Source organism: Meles meles, chromosome 7 (assembly GCF_922984935.1).
Source record: "Meles meles chromosome 7, mMelMel3.1 paternal haplotype, whole genome shotgun sequence".
NCBI classification, from domain to species: domain Eukaryota; kingdom Metazoa; phylum Chordata; class Mammalia; order Carnivora; family Mustelidae; genus Meles; species Meles meles.
This window is the reverse complement of record NC_060072.1, coordinates 10,077,276-10,097,285: the sequence shown is the minus strand read 5'-3', so window position 1 is coordinate 10,097,285 and position 20,010 is coordinate 10,077,276. Positions and strand designations below refer to the sequence as shown.

At 49.1% G+C, this 20,010-nt stretch overlaps 1 protein-coding gene across 2 annotated transcripts; it reads right to left on the bottom strand.

Annotated features, from left to right (window-relative positions):
• On the bottom strand, nt 1-10,757 carry ANKRD54 (ankyrin repeat domain 54). Of its 2 annotated transcripts, none has more exons than XM_046013757.1 (8): nt 10,319-10,757; nt 9,267-9,314; nt 4,596-4,694; nt 2,567-2,638; nt 2,026-2,073; nt 1,825-1,949; nt 1,505-1,612; nt 1-1,120 (listed from the first exon to the last, which is right to left on the bottom strand). In XM_046013757.1, the coding sequence occupies exons 1-8, from the start codon at nt 10,641-10,643 to the stop codon at nt 1,046-1,048; spliced, it is 900 nt and encodes a 299-aa protein (XP_045869713.1). In that variant the 5' UTR covers nt 10,644-10,757; the 3' UTR covers nt 1-1,045. The 2 variants fall into 2 exon arrangements, with proteins under 2 accessions (XP_045869713.1, XP_045869715.1); XM_046013759.1 differs by having other exon boundaries at nt 4,596-4,689; nt 10,319-10,457.
• Nucleotides 10,758-20,010: the final 9,253 nt, after the last annotated feature.

The following is a 20,010-nucleotide window of genomic DNA, read 5'->3' as shown; positions in this document are numbered from 1 at the left end:
TTAAAACGACACATATTTATTCTCTTACAGTTCTGGCGGTCAGAATTCTATCAGTCTCACTGGGCTAAAGTCAAAGTGTCAGCCGGGCTGGTTTCCTCAGGAAGCTCTGAAGGGAGCCTCCCTTTCCTTGCCTCTTCTAGCTTCTGTGGGTGCCTGCGGTCCTCAGCTCTGACCCCCTCCCGCTGTATCTCCTCCTTCCTCTCTGACCTCCTGCTTTCCTCCCATCAGGATGCCTGTGATTATGTGAAGCTCCCGGGGTATTCCAGGAGAGTCTCCTGGTCCACATTTATGTAATTACACCTGCAAAGTCCCTTTTACCCAATAATGTTCATTCACAGGTTCCTGGGGGTAAGAACACGGACATCTGGGGAGGGGGGACTATTCAGCATACAACTGGGCTTCAGAATGGCCCGCCTCGCCCTCCCTCCTGGTTATTTTAATGACTGGGCAAAAGAGTCTGGGGCTTTTCTGCTTTGGGTTCCGCAGGGTCCTTCCTAACCCTGTGTTTCTGAGGTCTAGGCTTCACCAACCCTCCGTTCCACCCGGAGAAACTCACTGCGACGTCTCCTTGAAAGGCAGGTGACAAGCCTCAATCTAAGTGCTGGTGAGGGGTGCAGGGCCAGCCAAGAAGCCCCCGAGGATGCCTGCCTTCAGCCCACACCCTGCTGGCCACAACAAGCCCCTGGCCGGGAAAGGGACACAGAGAAGGGTCTGGGGCCGGCTGAGGGGGCCTGGGGGGCCGTGAGACAAGTGAGGCTGGCTGGGCCGGTGTGCGTGGGCCAGCGCTGAGGTGTGGCTGCAGTGCTGTGGGAGCGGAGGAAGAAGCTGGGGGCTGTGGTCCGGCCCACGGAGATGGTACAGGCCGTGGCTGGGAGTGGCTCTGTGGTCGGTGAGAGCATCTGTGGCCCGGAGCATCTGGGCGCGAGGGCCTCACCACATAAGTGCAGCTCCAAAGTCCCAGGCGTTGGGCTTTTTCTTGGTACGGAGAGAGCGGTGCGGGCAGGGGCGGGCAGCAGCCGAGCGGGACGGCGGGGAGCCTTTCTTGCTACCTCTTCTCCATGTTCTGCATCTGCAAGCTGAGGGATGTGAAGCTGGCCAGGAGGTCGGTCACTTCATCCACCTGTGGGACAAAACCAGAGCCCCGTCACAGGTGCCACAACAGGCCCAGGTGTCTCGGCCCCCAGATCTCCACCGCAGGGCCACCGACGTGAAGGGTAGGCATGGTCTTTCCTCCCAGGGCATGTGGCAGCTTCACCAAGGACTATGGAACAGCCGTCCGACCGATGAACCTTGACTCCAGGGTCTCAGACTGCCCCGGAGAGAGAAGAGCCACGGGGCACGAGGAGCTTCAAAGGTGGTGGACAGAGGCTTTGGGGTCCAGAGCGGGCTGCAACCCCGCAGCCGCAGCCTCTCTCTGCATGAGTGGCTGGCTGTGTCACAGCAGAGAGAGACTGGCCTCGAGCTCCTGCCAGGTCCCAGGCCTGGTCGGGCCGCTGGCACTCACTTGCTCTTTGGTGCTCGTCATCTGGAGGCGGGTGCAGAGGTCGTCCAGCCGTTCCCGCTGCTCATGCTGCCCCAGGCGCTCCAGGTACTCCCTCAGCATCTGGATGATCTGGAACAAGGGGCGGGGCTGAGCTGCCCGGGTTCTAGCTAGGTGGCCCAGACGCCAAATGGGTTTGGTGGGAAGCAACCGGGAGCCCTCGGGCTGGAGGCGGGAGTGTCTGTGGTCCTGGCAGCCCCTGCCCCAGGCTTGTTTGCTGGGGTGTCTGTGTTCCCTGCCTGGGGCCGGTTTGCTGCTGTTGGCTTGGCAGGACGGGTACTCACCTGCTTCACCTCCAGCCGCACGGCCTCCAGGCACTGGGAGTGGCCTTCCTGAAGGATGTTCAGCTTTGACTTGGCCAGGTGCAGGGGCGTGCGGCCAGCTCGGTCCAGGGCATCCACACGGGCCCCTGCCGGAGCGGGCTGAGGTCAGCACACGGGGCGTTGAGGGCAAGAGAGGAGGGTGAAGGGGAAGGGAGTACATACCTCCTCGTAGCAGGGTAGTGATGACAGGGACGTGGTTGGTGCAGGCCGCTGAGGAAGAAGAATGGGGCCATCAGAGTCCAGAACATCAGGGCTTGGGCCGGTGTGCCCGCCGGGGGGAGGAGAACCGTGACTCCCTAGTGTGCCCACTCCAGGTCACACCTCCAGAGACGGCATCCCCAAGGCCGCCATGGGGCAGGCCCAACTCTCTCCCTGTACAGCTAGGGAGACTGAGGCTGGGAGACGGGACCCGCCTCACTGCCAGCCACAGTGTGGGCAGCCGCAGGCTGCAAGTCTCACCTTCCCTAGCAGAGCCCCGCTGAGCCACGAGGTTGCTGAAGCAGCTGGGCCCAGGGCTCGGCCCCCTGGGGACCGAAGGGAAGGCTAAGGGACAGAGCATAGGGGCAGGGCAGCCCCCAGGGGCTCAGGTTCTCCTCAGATGACAGGAGATCCTGCTGGGAGTTTGCAGGACCCCAGGCTCTCCGGCAAAGCAGCCCACCTGCGCTGCACAGAAGGGTGGGCTAGCGGCTTCCCAGGCACTTACCCAGGTGCAGCGGCGTGTTCCCCAGCCCATCTCGCTGGTTGGGATCAGCCCCATGGTCCAGGAGCAGCTGCACTGGAAACAGCAAAACCCGCGAGTTGCTGGAGGACTTCTGTGGACTGGACCCTAACCCCCACCGCAAACCTAGCCAGGACTGCAAAAGGACGGGGCTTTTAAGAGTTAAAGAACGTTCTTTCAACAGCAGTGGCTGCCTGTAAAGGCTGTCAAGGACATTTCTGCTCTTTCCACAGCCAAGTACCATAGCGGGAATTAGGCCAACAGCTGATGCCGAACATCCCCCTCCCCAAGCCACCTCCAGGGTGGGCTGCGGCATCGCCTGGGCCCATCAGTTACCGCGACGGATGTGCAGGTAGACCAATGCGTATGACGCGGCCAGGCTGGGCTGCACACCGAGTACAGAAACGCATGGGAGTCGTATCATAGACCTACATGTGCAAGCTCTAAGTCCAGCCTGTAAACTATATCTCCATGGGGGTGCCTGGGTGGCTCAGTGGGTTAAAGCCTCTGCCTTCAGCTCAGGTCATGATCCCAGAGTCCCAGGATCGAGTCCCACATCAGGCTCTCTGCTCAGCAAGGAGTCTGCTTCCCCCTCTCTCTCTCTGCCTGCCTCTCTGCCAACTTGTAATCTCTGTCTGTCAAATAAATAAAATCTTTAAAAAGAAAAAAAAAAGAAGAAAGAAAAGAAAACGCGGACAAAAGATATGAACAGGAACTTCACAAAAGAGGATATAAAAATGGCCAATATGTACACAAGAGACTATAAAAATGGCCAATATATACATGCTTAACATCTGTCGCTACCAGAGAAACAGCAATTAAACCACAGCAAGATGCCGCCATGCCAGAATGGCTAAAATTAAAAAGACACGATACCGGGCGCCTGGGTGGCTCAGTTGGTTAAGCAACTGCCTTCGGCTCAGGTCATCATCCCGGAGTCCTGGGATGGAGTCCCACATCGGGCTCCCAGCTCCATGGAGAGCCTGCTTCCCCCTCTGACCTTCTCCTCTCTCATGTTCTCTCTCACTGTCTCTCTCTCAAATAAATAAATAAAATCTTAAAAAAAAAAAAAAAAGACACAATACCAAGCGTTAGCAAGGCTGGGGAAAAATGTGGACCTCTTCCATACTGGGACAGCCACCGGGGGAAACCGTGCACGCACGTACTAAAGCGAAATGTACGTGTCCCCTGGTGAGCCAGCAACTCCACGCCTGCGATACCATCTAACACAGGTGAATGCTTATAACCACCAAGTCACAGGTGCAAGAATGTTCCCTGCAGCTGTATTCATACGAGCCCAAACCTGGCAACCACACAGACGTCCATCAGCAGGAGAATGGGTGCACCGTGGGACATCACACAATGAAATGCCGTCCAGCAATAAGAAAGGAGAAACTCCAGATACAAACAAGATTCAGGGGTGAGTCTCAGGGATGTAAGTTTAAGTGAAAGAGAATACAAAGACTGCAGGCTTTGTGCGTCCACTTACGTGAAATTCAGAACCAGAAAAACCAATCTATGGTGAGCAAGGCCTACACGGGGATAAGGACTGGAAGGGGCATCAGGTAGGCTGCTGGGGGGTGAAACTATTCTTTTTCTTTTCCTTTCTTTCCTTTTCCTTTTCTCTCTCTCTTTCTTTCTTTCTTTTTCCTTCTTTCTTTCTTTTTTAAGTAGGCCCTACACCCAACATGGGGCTTGAACTCATGACCCGGGAACGAAGAGTCTCATGCTCTACTGACTGAGCCGGCTGGGTGCTCCTGAAACTATCTTTTATCTTGATCCGGATGGTGGTAACGTCAGCGCACACATACAGAAAGGCCACTGTTTGTAAGTTATACCACATGCAAAAAGGACTTTGAAAAGTGGGACAGAGGTTTGTCCTGCTGGCGCCCTTGGCACTGAGTAAATGCTGCCTGAATGTCTTGAAGGACTGGCCGCAACCCTGGCGGTGTAGACAGATCCTTCAGATGCTCCTCGGCCAGCCCCGTTCCTTGCCCCCCTGCCCAGGACTCACCGATCTGGTCGTTGCCATTGCAGGAGGCGAAGTGCAGAGCTGTGCGGCCCTTGTCGTCAGCTGCACAGGGATCGGCACCATCTTCCAGAAGCTGCTGCACTGACACCACCAAGACAGAGGGGCAGGGGGACAGAGAGGCAGTGTTAGCTAAGCGGCAGCTCCCAGGGCGGAAAGAAGGGTGCTCTGGGGTGCTTCCGGGCTAGACATCGATAAGCCAGGGGAGAGCGCATCCCGCCTGGATGCCGGCCTCACAGGAGATGCCAAGATAAGGGACTTGTTCTCCCGAAAGCATGACTCAGAACCACAGATTCTGGCCGCTCAAACTCTGTGTCTAGAGATAGAACATCATAGAAGGATCTTGGCCCTTGGAGTCAGGAATTCTAGAGTCACAGTAATCCCTAGCACGGACTCTGGCCTCACATGCATTTGGATACGCATCCATTCCAGCTGGACACAGCTGCCTGAGCTGTTGCGGAATGCTTCCTTCGCTCCCGGGAGGTGGCCCTCCGGAGCGGCCGGAGCACAAACGTGGAGCCGCACGGACTAAGTCCCAGGCGAAGCTGAGTAACGAAGGAGTACATTGCTGACAGCACGGGGCTGTAGAAAGAGCTGAGCTGGGAGTCGGAAGGCCTGAATTTGGGTCCCAATTCACCGCAAATGGGAATAATCGTCAATCTCCAGAGCTGCTCTGATGAGAATAATGGACGTGAAATGCCTTCTTTGCAAAACACGGAGCCATTATAAACCATGAGCCATTACGGGCCACACGCATACATCCAGCTGAAATGTAGAAATTGCTGCCAAACAGCATTTTAGAGCAACCAACAGTTTAGTCTCCGCCGGCAAACCTCTCAAGGACTCTATAGACAAAGCCCACAATCTCTTCCTCCTCTTCCTCCTCAGGCTCAGATAGCCACTCCGGCTCCCACGTCTCCTCAGAGCCCTGTTTGCCCTGCTCCTCTAATGTGAACACGCTGTGCCATTCTAGAACACTGGGGAGTACGCTGAACACCAGCCTGGCACCAGGCACCTGTCTGCTAAGCCCCTCGCCCACCCAGCCAGGCATCACGTCTCATTCTAGCAGGTGCCCCAGGTGCCCTCACCCAGCTACCAGGAAGCAAAACTGGGAAAGAAACCCAGGCTTCCCTGGCTTCTCTGGCTCCAGAACTTCCACCTCTCCAACTAAATACATCAGTGTTTCTGGGGGTTTTGTTTTAGAAAAATGGTATCACTTCACATTCTTTTTCTCCAATTATATTGCACATTTTTTTTTTTTTTTTGTTTATCTTACTTAATATCCAGGATCAAGATCGGAATTGTTCAGCTCCATGAACACTGTTGACACATTGACTGAAGAAATGAACGAAGGTGGCAGGAACAGGTTTATGAGAGTAGAAGAGAAAGAATGTACCGGTCAGCCTGGTACATTCGCCAAAAGGTAGCGAGCCAGAGAGAATAGACAGAGCTAAAAGAGTCCGTTGTCTTTTATGATTTGTACAGTTACAGTCTCAGGGTTATGAGATCCGAGCCCCGTGTCAGCCTTTGTGCTGGGCATGGAACCTGCTTAAGATTCTCTCTCTCTCCAAAAAAAAAAGATTCCCTCTCTCCCCTTTTTTCCTCTGCCCTCCCCAACTCAAAAGAGAAACCACTGTGCAAATATATGACTAACTAAATAATTCTTTCTTTGTTCCTCTGAAGGCACAGGGGGCTTCCATTACAAACTGTGGCTACTCCTGGACAATGGAATTATAAGGTAATTCCTGCTTTTACCTTATAAGCTTAAAAAAATCATACAGCCATGTATTCTTTCTGTCAATAGGGCAAAAAAAACACATTTCCCTTTTGAAAAAAATGAGTGGTTACAAAGATTATGAAGTCACGTGGGATACAAAATTGAGTATCTGGCACGGTTTGCAAGCCCATAAAGAAAATTTGTCGGCATAGAAAAAAGGACTAGAAGGATAGTCAGCCATATATTTACAGAGATTTGTTTCTCTGCTGATTATGGATGTTTATATTGAGTATTTCCCTCATCTCCCAAACATTTTAAATGTATATAATTTTCATGTATATGAAAATAGGTTAAGACTTAACAACAGCAGGGCATCAATTTTGTGTCCAATACGACTGCTCAGCTACACCAAAAACCCAACAAACGTGCAGAGAAGGGAAAGGAAATGCAAACCATAAGAGGAAAAGAGTACAGGTGAACCCCACAGCCAGGGTCATTGTCAGAGTTTTGCAAGAACCTGGTCAATCTGAGAGCCATTTAGATGCGGACACGGGTGTGTTAGAGACTCTGACCAGAACATTAAGGCACTTCTGTCAAAACACTGAAACCACCGCATGAGTATCTGTTTCAGGATGAACTAGGCTTTCCGTGGAAGGGAAACACAATTCAAATATTCTCCGGCCACAAACTAGAGATATTCAAAGGAGAATGCTTATCATTTTTCCTTGAAAAACTATCTAGGTTGCTGCTCAAATATTCCAAAATATTAAAATTCACAGAAAAGAGACCAAAGTGAAGAGAGCTGGAAAGCCCTCCAGTTCCCAGGCCTGTTCACTGTGCTATGCCAAAGGTAAAGGAACCATTTTTTTTTAAAGATTTTATTTATTTATTTGACACAGAGAGAGAGAGAGCACAAGTAGGCAGAGAGGCAGGCACAGAGAGAGGGGGAAGCAGGCTCCCTGATAAGCAAACAGCCCAATACGGAACTCGATTCCAGGACCCTGAGATCATGACCTGAGCCAAAGGCAAAGGCTTAACCCACTGAGCCACCCAGGCACCCCAAAGAAGCCATTTTAAGGCCCACAGTCTAACACCCAACTCCCTGAGGTCAATGACTTCCTCTCCACACCGGCTGTAAATGGGCTCTCTGATCCCACGGCTCTCAAGCAATGCTCACATCTCTGTTGACCGCAGCGCACCACCACCACCAAAACAGAACAATGTCCACTTGAGGTAGGTAGGCTCACGGCCACCAAGATGTCCAGGCCCTAATCCTCAGAGTTTATTGGACATGTTACCTTATGCAGCAAAAAAAGACTTTGCAGGTATGAATAAGGTTAGGGGCCTTGAGGAAAGATTATTCTGGATTACTCAGGCCCAAACTAATCACATGAGTCCTTAAAATCAGAGTATCTTTCCCTGCCGTGTGAACCAGAGAGACAGCAGTGTGAGGACTCGGCCCACTGCTGCTGACTTTGAAGACGGAGGGAGAAGACTATGAGCCAAGGGATGTGGGTGGCCCCGAGAAGCGGGAAAAGACAGGGCAACAGAGTCCCTCCTAGGGCCTTCAGAAAGAAATGCAGCCCTGCTGACACCTTGCTTTCAGCATGGTGAGACCTCTGTTGGATTTCTGACTTCCAGAATTATGTGCTAAGAAATCTGTGTTGTTGGGGCGCCTGGGTGGGTCAGTTGGCTGAGCGTCTGCCTTTGGTTCAGGTCATGATCCCATGGTCCTGGGATTAAGCCCCACATCAGGCTCCTTGCTCGGTGGGGAGCCTGCTTCTCCCTCTTCCTCTGCCTGCTATTCCCCTTGCTTGTGCTCTCTCTCTGTTGAATAAATAGATAAAATCTTAAAAAAAAAATTGGGGGTGCCTGGGTGACTCAGTGGGTTAAGCCTCTACCTTCAGCTTGGGTCGTGTTCTCAGGGTCTAGGGATCGAGCCCTGCATCAGGCTCTCTGTTCAGCAGGGAGCCTGCTTTCCCCTCTCTCTCGGCCAGCCTCTCTGCCTACTTGTGATCTCTGTCTCTCTCTCTCTCTGTCAAACAAATAAATAAAATCTTTTTAAAAAAAATCTGTGTTGTTAAAAAAAATAATAATAATAAAAATAAATGTGTGTTGTTTTAAACTACTATGTTTGGGGTAATCTGTCGCAGCAGCCCTAGAAAACTAACACATGGATAAAATTACAAGTTTTCCCTTAGAACTCGTCCTTGTACCTCTGATGCTGCTACTGTCCTGTCAGCAATGAACGCAGGGAGACCAACAACAAAAAACCATAGCGGTGCTGCCTTCAGCTCAGGTCATGATCTCAGGGTCCTGGGATCGAGCCCCGCATCGGGCTCTCTGCTCCGCGGGGAGCCTGCTTCCTCCTCTCTCTCTGCCTGCCTCTCTGCCTACTTGTGATCTCTCTCTCTGTCAAATAAATAAAATCTTTAAAAAAAAAAAAAAAACCATAGCGGTGAAGTGCTGGGAGCCCCTCTCATTCCTTTCTGAGGTTCCGTCAACGAAACAAGTTTGAGAACCACTGACCCAACTACCACAAAGCCTCGGCTAAGCAGTTGAGGGTGGTGGCTCGGTTCCGATGGTGGCTTGGCCGGCAGCTAAAGCTGACTGTCCATTCCCAGTAACCGGAAGTCCTAAAAAGCTCCTACTCTGCCCAGGATACAAAAGCAGACATGGTCCCAACAGCAGGGAGCCCAAAGAGTGATCAACACTATGAAATCAGGAAGTTCCGGGTGACAGAGAGGCATGGAAAGAGTAAGCATCCAATCCAGACTGATCTTTGGCGAGATGATCATAGTTACACAATATATACAGTGAGCCTCGCCCACGGGGTGATGGGGCATACTGAACTCAAGCACTCTCTTCCCAGGAATGGGTCGCCCGGATTTTGCTTTCCCTAACCAGCCCACAGAGCTAGACCTGCTTTGCACACTCACCTGTTTCCACGTCGTTGGCATTGGCCGAGTCCCTCAGCCTCTTCAGAGCTGTGAAGAGAGGAAAAGAGTTCCAGTTAAAAACAGAATAAAACAGTCATGATGAAGCTGAAAGTGGGTGACTGCCTGGTTAAGCCACAGTGCACCCACGACAGCATCTAAAGGGAAAGAAAGGCACCAGGATGCTAGACGCTGGGAACAAGGGAAGATCGGAAATACGGCAGGGCTAGTGCAAAAAGCCACATTCTGTAGCAAATCCTTCAAGGCCTTTGGAGCCAGATCTTGGCTCTGCCACTTATAGTAGCAGGGCGACCTTGAGCAAGAGGTAACTAACATCCTGGGCCTCAGGTTTATCATCTGAAGAAAAAATACAGTGGACACACAAGAGCTGGAGTTTGAGTCTGGCAGGGGTGGGTTCTGATTCCAGCACAGTCACTTACTAGCTATGTGACTTGGATGGAGCAAGGCAATCGCTCCCAGCCTCAGTTTCCTCTTCTATATAATGGGAACAGTATGGGGCTCCCATGGAGCTATTGTGAGGATTAGAGATGATCACAAATGTGCCAACAGTGTTTGGGACAACAAAAGCAGAATAATCGCTATGGATTCGTCGCCTTACTTAACTCTGCCAACATCCCTGTATGGTACTCATTTACAGAGAGAAAACGAAGGCTGAAAGGTTCTACGGTTCGCCCAAGGCTTCAACGAGGTAGGGGAGTCCAGTCCCAGCCTGTGCATTTAAACAAGTTGGTGGAACTTGGCTACAGACTCTGGCCTCCTCTCTCTGATAATAAACCTATTCGCCAGTACCTCCCCCCCGCCTTTTTTTTTTAATCTACTGATAAACGCCTGGAGTCATGAAAAGTTTCTATCCAGGAATGACCAAGTGCTTCAAGACCGTCTCTTTCACATTCGCGGTCCTTAGCCGCACTCCATCCTGATGGCTCCTACAAGGAGACTCAGGGGTCGCCATGGGCCGGGAGCTCAGCCGTCCGAGGACCCGGTCCCGAGGGGTTGGGGGAGGTCAGGGCCCCGCCTCCCGCCGCGCTCCTCACCGTGCACCTCCTTGCCCGTGGGCCCGAGCCGGCGGTGGGGCCTGGCGGCGCGCCTCAGCCGGCCGGCGGGAATCTTACAACGCAGCTCATCGCGGGGCTCCGCGTCCTGCTGCCACAGGACGTGGAGGTAGCGCAGCGGGGACTGGGCCCCGCCAGACGCCCGGCCCGGGAGGCCCGCGCCGCCGCCCAGCGCGGACCCGAAGTCTGCGAAGGAGAAGAGGCCCTCGGGGCCTGTCAGCGGCTCCGGCGCCACGGCGCACTCGCCCTCCGAACTCGAGCGGCCCGAGCGCGGCTCCTCGTCCGCGCCCCCGGCGGCGGCTGCCATGGCAACGGCTCTGCGCGGGTCTGGCCGCCCGAGCCTCGTTCCCGACCGACCAACGACCCGCTTCCTCCACCCTAAGCCTCGCTGTCAGCGGGCGAGCGGGCGGGTCCGGCCTGCAACCACGGCAACCGAGCAGGGGGCGGGCTCCCGTCGCTAACAGCCAACCGGGCACAGTCGGGGCGAGAGAATTGGTTTCCGGCAGCATGATTGACGGAAACAAAAGCCAGTCAGAAACTTGGACAGCCCACGCCCTCGCCGTACGTCCCCACCGGAGCCAATAAAACAGCCAAGTTTAGGCCACTCTCTCGCTCTTCCCTCACAACCCATTTCCCCCGCCGGCTCCTGGGAAAGATAACGGGCAGATGCTTTAACCAATCACTTTAAGACGATCTGCAGCCAATCACTAAGGAAAATGAAGAAGCCGCACTCTAGGGATAAGAACAGATACATTTTAAAACAGTGAACGTAAAAAAAGAAGGACTTCCTGGTGGGAAGTGCATAGTGTGAGTAAGAAAGTGAGAATGTGTTAAAACTTGGGGCTCTGCCGCAGATTGAGGAGTAATAGCTTCCACATGCGAAAGATCCCTTTAGTTAGGGTCCTCTCGGTAACCCTGGCGTTGATCACTGACTTGAGAAGAAGTGTAATTCAGCGTCATTGCCCCACAGCGACAGCGAGCCAGGTGTCTGTGTGTTACGTTCCGGGCTCAGGATCAGGCTCGCTCGCTGAGATGCTCGCAGCCCAACGGGAGAGGACGGAGCTGGAAACACGGAAGGGCTCCCTGAGCGGCCAACGAGCTTCGCAAGCGCTCTCACAACGCACTACGCCGTAAACACCTCTATAAGGTGGACGAGGAGGACCATCCCTACTTTATAGACGAGGAGTTGAAGCAGGAGAGACGGGGGACTAGTTTATGGATGCCCAGCTCCCTTTGGACCAGGGCTTTTGTCCAGGAAAAGTTCTTCCTTCTCACTCAACCCAGTAAAAATGTAATCTTTCGCTGACTGTTGAAAAACACTTTCAAAATTTGTAGTGCTCTCAGAACATCACTGTGGGGTTTCTCATGGTACGGTGTGGAGACAAACGCTGTGTATTTTTTTTTGTCTTCTCAGCCCCATAACTGGTAAGTACTCGTGTGCCAACTCCACTTGGAGCTAAAAGGAAACCGAGGAAAGAAATGAACAATGAATATGTGCCATATTCCGTATACCAAGTGCTTGATATATATTATACCATTCACGTCTCCCTTACAAGAATCTTTTTTTTTTTTAAAGATTTTATTTATTTATCTGACAGAGAGAGAGAGAGAGAGAGAGATCACACATAGGCAGAGAGGCAGGCAGAGAGAGGGCGGGAAGCAGGCTCCCTGCCAAGCGGAGAGCCCAATGTGGGGCTCCATCCCAGGACCCTGAGATCATGACCTGAGCTGAAGGCAGAGGCTTAACTGCTGAGCCACCCAGATGCCCCTCTCCCTTACAAGAATCTTAGCTGGTAGATTTTTTTTTTAATTTAAAAAAATTTTTTTTAAATATTTTTTATTTCTTTGACAGAGAGAAATCACAACTAGGCAGAGAGGCAGGCAGAGAGAGAGGAGGAAGCAGGCTCCCTGCGGAGCAGAGAGCCTGATGTGGGGCTCGATCCCAGTCCTGGGATCATGACCTGAGCCGAAGGCAGAGGCTTTAACCCACTGAGCCACCCAGGCGCCCCTAATTTTTAAAATTTTTAAAAAAGATTTTATTTATTTATTTGACAGAGATCACAAGTAGGCATAGAGGCAGACAGAGAGAGAGGGGGAAGCAGGCTCCCTGCTGAGCAGATCATGACCTGAGCCACCCAGGAGCCCCTGGTAGGTATTATTATACCCACTTTGCCGATCAGGAAACGGAGGTCCTGAGATGTTATGTGGACCCTTGCACAGGGTAAGAAAGCTGAAGAACTAGGATATGAGCCCCCAAAGTCCTCTCTTCCCATCACACTGTTTTCTTTTAATGAAGAGCATACTGGAAACCTGGTTCCCGAGAAGTTAAGTGACATCTAGGTATTTATACTTTACTCCTGCTGAATGTACCTGAAAATAACTTCATTACTCATTCCTCCTCTTTTTCCATGTAATAGCCTCCGAAGTAGTCTTCATCCCTCCAGTCTCCCTTTGTAGAATTCAAGGCGCACCTGCTGGCTAAGGCACAATTCTCTTCCTGTTTGTGGGATTTGCCTACCCACTGAGTACGGGTTTAAAGTGCAAACCCTTTATCCTAGCAGTCAGCCATTGTCTTCCTCCTCCTAGCAGGTCTGGTCCTCGGTCAAATCTAATCTAAATATGTGTGCATTGTCACAGTCTTTTCATTTGAACAGGATCTCTAAACGTTTCGAGGAGATAGTTCTCATTTTTAAATCAGCTTTGTTGAAGTATGAATTACATAGCCCAACCTTGTGTGTTTCAAGAACCACTTGTTATTTTGGATTAGAAGAATAGGAAGTGGGTTGAGTATGAATCCAGTTAGCCTTAGCCCCAGAGCTTTAGGACTGGAATTTGAGTCATATTCCCCCGTAATGCCTGGCTCGGCATCTGGCTCCACGACCTTGTAACTGTTTGACTGACACTCTGCCAGATTCCTTGAATGAATGAATGAGCAAAGATAGTATAGTCCAGTGGCTAAAACCATCAACTTAGGAGCCATAAATATGTGGGGATATGGCTTTGAGCAAGTGACTTTACTTTTCTGAGCCTCAGTGGTGGTAATAGTAGTACTTATGTCATGTGGTTATCACAGGACTAAATGATACGATGTAAGTAAAGCATAGAGCTTGGCACAGAGTTAGTGCTCAAAAAATGGTACCTAGTGCTATTATTATAATAAATAAGGGTAGAATGCAGGCCGGGGTCCAAGCAAATCCTATGCAACGGTGGGCCCATCGCACTGACTTGAACTTGACCTAAGGGTACGGCAAGCTTTCATACTAGTCATTTTTATTTGGTTAATCAGCAAATAAAACATGAGGCATTTGGTGGGAGACAAAGAAAATGCTTATAATGTTTGCCTTTTGGAAAAAGCTTCTACCTGGGAATCCAGGGACTTGGGCTTAAAGTCCCATCTGGCCCAAACTCACCTCATGGTATGGGGTTAAGTGTTTCCTTTCTTTAGGCCTCAGTCTTCCTGCAAGAAGGTATTGTTCTAGATCAGATATGGGCACTGGGTCAGGTTAGATGCAGAAGGACTTTCCTTTCATTCTTTCCCTCATTCTGTCAGCCCTCACAGTATTTTAGAACAATTTGAACTGATTGCCAACATTTAAAAGTTGAGAGCTTTCATTGACATTTTTTAAATTTCCAGATTCTCTTAAAAATGGGGAGATATGGCAGTACAGGACCAGCCCTCCCACGTGGCCGCAGATGGCTGGAGCCACCGAGCACCTTTCCCCTTTAGACAGGACATGGTTGTGGTCGGCCACACTCCCCACCACTCCCTGCTGAGGCTTAAAAGCTGTTGCCATTTAGCCATTTGTCGCCTAATAAGGCGACTGTTGTCTTTCTTAGGCAGAGTTCACAGGAAATGAATATATTTCTTGTCTTCATTAAACATGGAATAATGAAAACTAGTGTGGAGGGAAATGATCTCTTATCTGAAAATATGCCACAGGGTGATTGCGTGCCTTTTTAATATCAGCATAGAGGGTTGCTCGTAAACCCACATAAGAGCCATCTGACTCTCTGAGGAAATTTAACTTTGACAAACAATTGATTAGCATCCGGTGATGTTTTCTGACTCTGTAAAGTTAGCTTATAGGAAGCTGAGAAGATGTAATAATTTTTGCATATCTAATGAAGGAAATAATCCCAAAGGTTACAATTGTTATCCTATAGGGGACAAAAGATGATCAGCCATCATAACTCGGTATTCTTTACTCTTCTCAAATTCTTCCCAAACCAGCTGTGTCATACTGTGGGTTCCTTCATTAACAAATAAGCTTGCTCTTTATTGGTATGAGAACTATTTCTTTAATTTCTTTTTTTTTTTTTATTTATTTGACAGAGAGAGATCACAAGTAGGCAGAGAGGCAGGCAGAGAGAGTGAGAGGGAAGCAGGCTCCCTGCTGAGCAGAGAGCCCGATGCGGGACTCGATCCCAGGACCCTGAGATCATGACCTGAGCCGAAGGCAGCGGCTTAAACCATTGAGCCACCCAGGCGCCCTATTTCTTTAATTTCTTAAAGGTATTACTCTTTTGTGATCATGTAATTTCCAAAATTGTTTTGGTTAGTTATTTATTTTTTATTAATTTAATTAAAATTAAAAAATCAAATTTATTGTGGTATGAATTACCTACAATAAAAGCCCCACATTTTGGGGCACCTGGGTGGCTCAGATTGTTAAGCCTCTGCCTTCAGCTCAGGTCATGATCCTGGTGTCCTGGGATCCAGCCCAGCATTGGGCTCTCTGCATAGCAGGGAGCCTGCTTCTCCCTCTCCTTCTGCCTGCCACTCTGCCTACTTATGCTCTCTCTCTGTCAAATAAATAATAAAAATATTTTTAAAAATTCTAAAATTCCCATACTTGTTTTTTTTTTTTTAAAGATTTTATTTGTTTATTTGGCAGACAGAGATCACAAGTAGGCAGAGAGGCAGGCAGAGAGAGGGAGAGAGAGGAGGAAGCAGGGTTCCTGCTAAGCAGAGAGCCCAATGCGGGACTCGATCCCAGGGTGCTGGGATCATGACATGAACCAAAGGCAGAGGCTTTAACCCACTGAGCCACCCAGGCACCCCAGATTCTCACATTTGAAGTGTACAAGGTTGATGATTTTTGACAAATGTATATACTTAGGTAACAACCACTGCAGTCAAGATAGAGAACATAACAATGATATTTTCAACAATGTGAGAATTGCTCTTTTAGGCTAGAGACGGGCCTGCGTTTTCAAAAAAGTAGGTAGGGACGCCTGGGTGGCTCAGTGGGAATCCAGGGACTTGGGCTTAAATCCGAGGTATTTCTAAAAAGCTTTGCAGGGGCGCCTGGGTGGCTCAGTGGGTTAAAGCCTCTGCCCTCGGCTCAGGTCATGATCCCAGGGTCCTGGGATCGAGCCCCTCATCGGGCTCTCTGCTCGGCGGGGAGCCTGCTTCCTCCTCTCTCTCTCTCCCTGCCTCTCTGCCTACTTGTGATCTCTTTGTCTGTCAAATAAATAAATAAAATCTTAAAAAAAAAACTTAATACCTAAACTAATTGCAGTTTCAACACCCCCCTCCAGAATCTAGACTTTAACCAGTCACTATAGGGTTACCTGGTCAGCACTAGTGAAATAATCTGCCAGATAGAGCCCTTCTGTTCCTCTTAAGAAAGAGACCTTGCCTGCAAGTGTACATTCTCAAGCAAATAACTTTTATCTGCCCCTTTAAAAATTTTTTTTTAAATATATATTATTTCTCTTAAAGTTATAAATCTTACCATCTTTTTAAAAAAAGATTTTATTTATTTGAAAGAGGAGAGAGAACACAGCTGGGGGGAGGACTAGAGGGAGAGGGAGAAGCAGATTCCCCACTAAGCAGGGATCCTGATGGGGGGCTTGATCCTGGGGTTCCAGGATCATGACCTGAGCCAAAGGCTGATACATAACCCACTGAGCCACCCAGGCGCCCCTAATTTTTTTTTATTTTTTAAAGAGATTCATTGAAACAAGATGGGATTGGGGAGGGAGACAAACCGTAAGAGACTCTTAATCTCAGGAAACAAACTGAGGGCTGCTGGGGGTGTTGGGAGGAGGGGGTGACTGGGTGATGGACATTGGGGAGGGTATGTGCTATAGTGAGTGCTGTGCATTGTGTAAGACTGATGATTCACAGACCTGTACCCTTGAAACAAATAATACATTATATGTTAATTTAAAAATAAATTTAAAAACAGAAAAGAAATAAATGAAAAGATTCATTTATTTGAGAGAAAGCGAGAGCACATGCGTGCACGCACACGCATGTCGAGGGGGAGCAGAGGGAGAGAGAATCCTAAGGCAGACTCCTGGATTAATGTGGAACTGACGTGGGGCCCAAACCCCGGGCCCCAAGATAATGACCTGAACAGAAATCCAAAGTTAGACGGTTAACGAGCCACCCAGGCCCCACCCCTGTCCTCTGCCTTTTATAACCTTTCCTTGTCTACAGCTCAGCAGAGCTCTTTTCTATTGCTAGATGTATGTGTGCCCCATACATGAATTGTTGAATAAAGCCAACCTGATCCTTACATCTACTCAGTAGTTCAATTTGATTTGTGAACAGTGGGAAAGAACAATAATCTTTTTTTTAAGATTTTAAAAATTTATGGGGCACCTGGGTGGCTCAGTGGGTTAAAGCCTCTGCCTTTGGCTCCGGTCATGATCCCAGGGTTCTGGGATTGAGCCCCACATCAGGCTCTCTACTCCGAAGAAAGCCTGCTTCCTCCTCTCTCTCTCTCTGCCTGCCTCTCTGCCTACTTGTGATCTCTTTCTGTCAAATAAATAGATTTTTAAAATCTTTTTTTTAAAGTTTAAAGACATCTTCATGTCTATGGTGAAAAAGGGATACAACTTAGCATGTCAGGAAATAGCCTGCTACTTCTCTGGTTTTTTGGTTTTTTGTTTTGTTTTTTGGTTTTTGTTTTCTGTCTAGTGGACTCCTTATACCAGATGACCTCTAAGGAGCCTGTAGTTCTGCCTTGCAGAAACTGAGCTACTGCTCTCCCAGGGCACACATGCTACTGCAGTAAGGGGGATGTCGGGGTTTGTGAGACCATGATCAAGAGAGAAAAGAAGCAGGACAGTAAGTGAACTACAGACAAATGCGGGTTTTTCTGGGAAGAGGAGCTTGAAATGAACCCCACTGAAGAGACCAGGCGGACTGGAAAATAGATGTAATGGCTTTTCTGAGTCAGAGAGTTTCCTGCCTCAAATCCCAGGCAAAAGAAGATCAAGAGAATCAGAGCAGCTTTTCAGCTGCTCCATCCTCTCAGTGACTGCCCCAGGTAAAATTATTCCAGGAACTTTGGTCTGTCCACAGTTTCTTTGCCTTTGAAGTATGGCTGTTCCATTAACAAGGGAGCCTTGCAAAATCAAACACTCTGTGATCAGACATTTCCTAGTCTGTAATGGGATTCTGGCTGCTTTCAGGTCAGGTTGCATTTCTTTCTTCCTTCCTTTATTTTTTTCAAAGTTGTGTTTCTAAGCAGGCTTAAGGTGCTGCCAAGCAATGGCCCAAGTTTCATTTCAAATGCAGTTCAACAAATATAGGTTGAGAATTGCAAGGAGAGTGAGGTAGTATTACAATACTAATGAGATGATAGTGGTTTGGACAAGAATGATAGAAACAAGATGGTGAGAATTGAGAGGGAATATTTTGAAGGCCGAGCCAGCAAAATGCAGATGCACTGACGTGTGTGGTAGGAGAGTCAAGTCCACGGTGATTCTGAAGGCTTTGGCTTGAGCCACTGAATGAACTGAAGTTGCCCTTAACTGAGAAGGGGAATACTGTGGGAGGAACAAGGGTAAGGAAGAAAACCAGAAGCTCCATTGGGACGTGTTAAGTTTGAGGTGCCTGCAGACATACAGGGACTTACATTGGCCACTGAGCCCACTTCCGGGGTGGGATCTGGAATGGAGATATAATGTGGGGATTTGGGGTGCCTGGGTGGCTCAGTGGGTTAAGCCTCTGCCTTCGGCTTGGGTCATGATTCCGGGGTCCTGGGATTGAGGTCCACATCGGGCTCTCTGCTCAGCGGGTTCCTGCTATCCCCTCTCTCTCTGCCTGCCTCTCTACCTACTTGTGATCTCTCTGTCAAATAAATAAATAAAATCTTTAAAAAAATAAATAAATAATAAAATCTTTAAAAAAAATGTGGGGGGGGTGCCTGGGTGGCTCAGTGGGTTAAAGCCTCTGCCTTCGGCTCAGGTCATGATCTCAGGGTCCTGGGATTGAGCCTCGCATCAGGCTCTCTGCTCAGCGGTGAGCCTGCTTCCCTTCCTCTCTCTCTGCCTGCCTCTCTGCCTACTTGTGATCTCTATCTGATGAATAAATAAAATCTTTAAAAAAAATAAATGTGGGAAGTCAACAGCATATAAGTGATATTTAAACCTACTGGACTGGACAACCCACCCAGAAAGTAAAGGGAGACAGAGAAGAGACAAGCCCAGGGAGAAGAAGTACTCCATTAGCTAGTGATTGGAGAGAAGAGGAGGAATCAACAAAAAGTGAGAAAGAGTAGCCAGTGAGGAAGGTCCTCATAGAGCCTTTACTATTCTCTAAGTTGGAGTATGCACCCTAGAAGAGGTAGAAAGTAACAAACACATGTACATGAATATGTACAAGAATATATAAATTACATACACACACATACATACGTACACATAATTCGATGGTTATAAACAAGGGATCCGAGTTTTTGGTGACTGAAGCTGACCTGAGGAATAATAAAGAATAAGAAATTACAAAAACTAAACTAGGTAGGAAAGAGAATGTTTATTTAGAACAAGAAATCACAACACAAGTTGTGGGAGAAATCAGCCCATTACAAATGGTCATTTGCAACTTCAAAAAGCTGACAGATAACACAAACGCCACAAAGTCCAGAAAAGAAACATATTTATTAGTTTTCCTAAACACTTCCACTTTTTATTTTTTAGGTTGAATATGTTTTGATCACCTCTTTATATGACAACAATTTTGTATCCTCATTTTCCATCATGCGAATGGAAAAATAATGTCCTCTAGCATGTTAGATCAACATTTTTATTTCATTTTAAATTCCCGATGTAGTTAACACAGAATGTTAGATCAGTTTCAGGTGTCAAAAAAAGCAAAGCAAAAAAGCGACCCAAGGGGCGGGGCAGGGCATGGCAATTCTAAACAGGATGCTCAGAGTACCGAAGGTGACAGAGCCAGCCAGCCTTGCAGATCTCTGGGAGGGCTGCATTCTATGATCTACACCAGTAAATGTGAATGCGAAAGGCCACAGGCAGCCTGTGCCTCGCAGGGAAAAGATGGAAGAGCTGTTTTGACAAGAAGATGCGGAGACTGGGTCCAAAGATGGGTGAGACAAGTTCCTGGTCACAGCAAATCAGTAGCAGAGCAGGGACTGGAATCCAAATTTCTATTTGGTGTTGTGTATGAGCAGATGACTGTACGAAGGTCCCTGTGCCACACGCCGGTTTCTGCTGGTTTTATAACCCAATCCCTGACTCGAGGGGTCTCCGGGAGACGAACCTGCCCCACCTCCCAGGGCTCCTGGGCCCCACACCACAGCTGGCCGCACACTGCCTGCTCCAGCCTTGTTGTCCAAAGTTGGCAGGATCCTTTTCTCAATAACCTCTCGCCTCATGGGACCAGTTCTCAACTTTTACACCAATAAGTTTACTCTTCT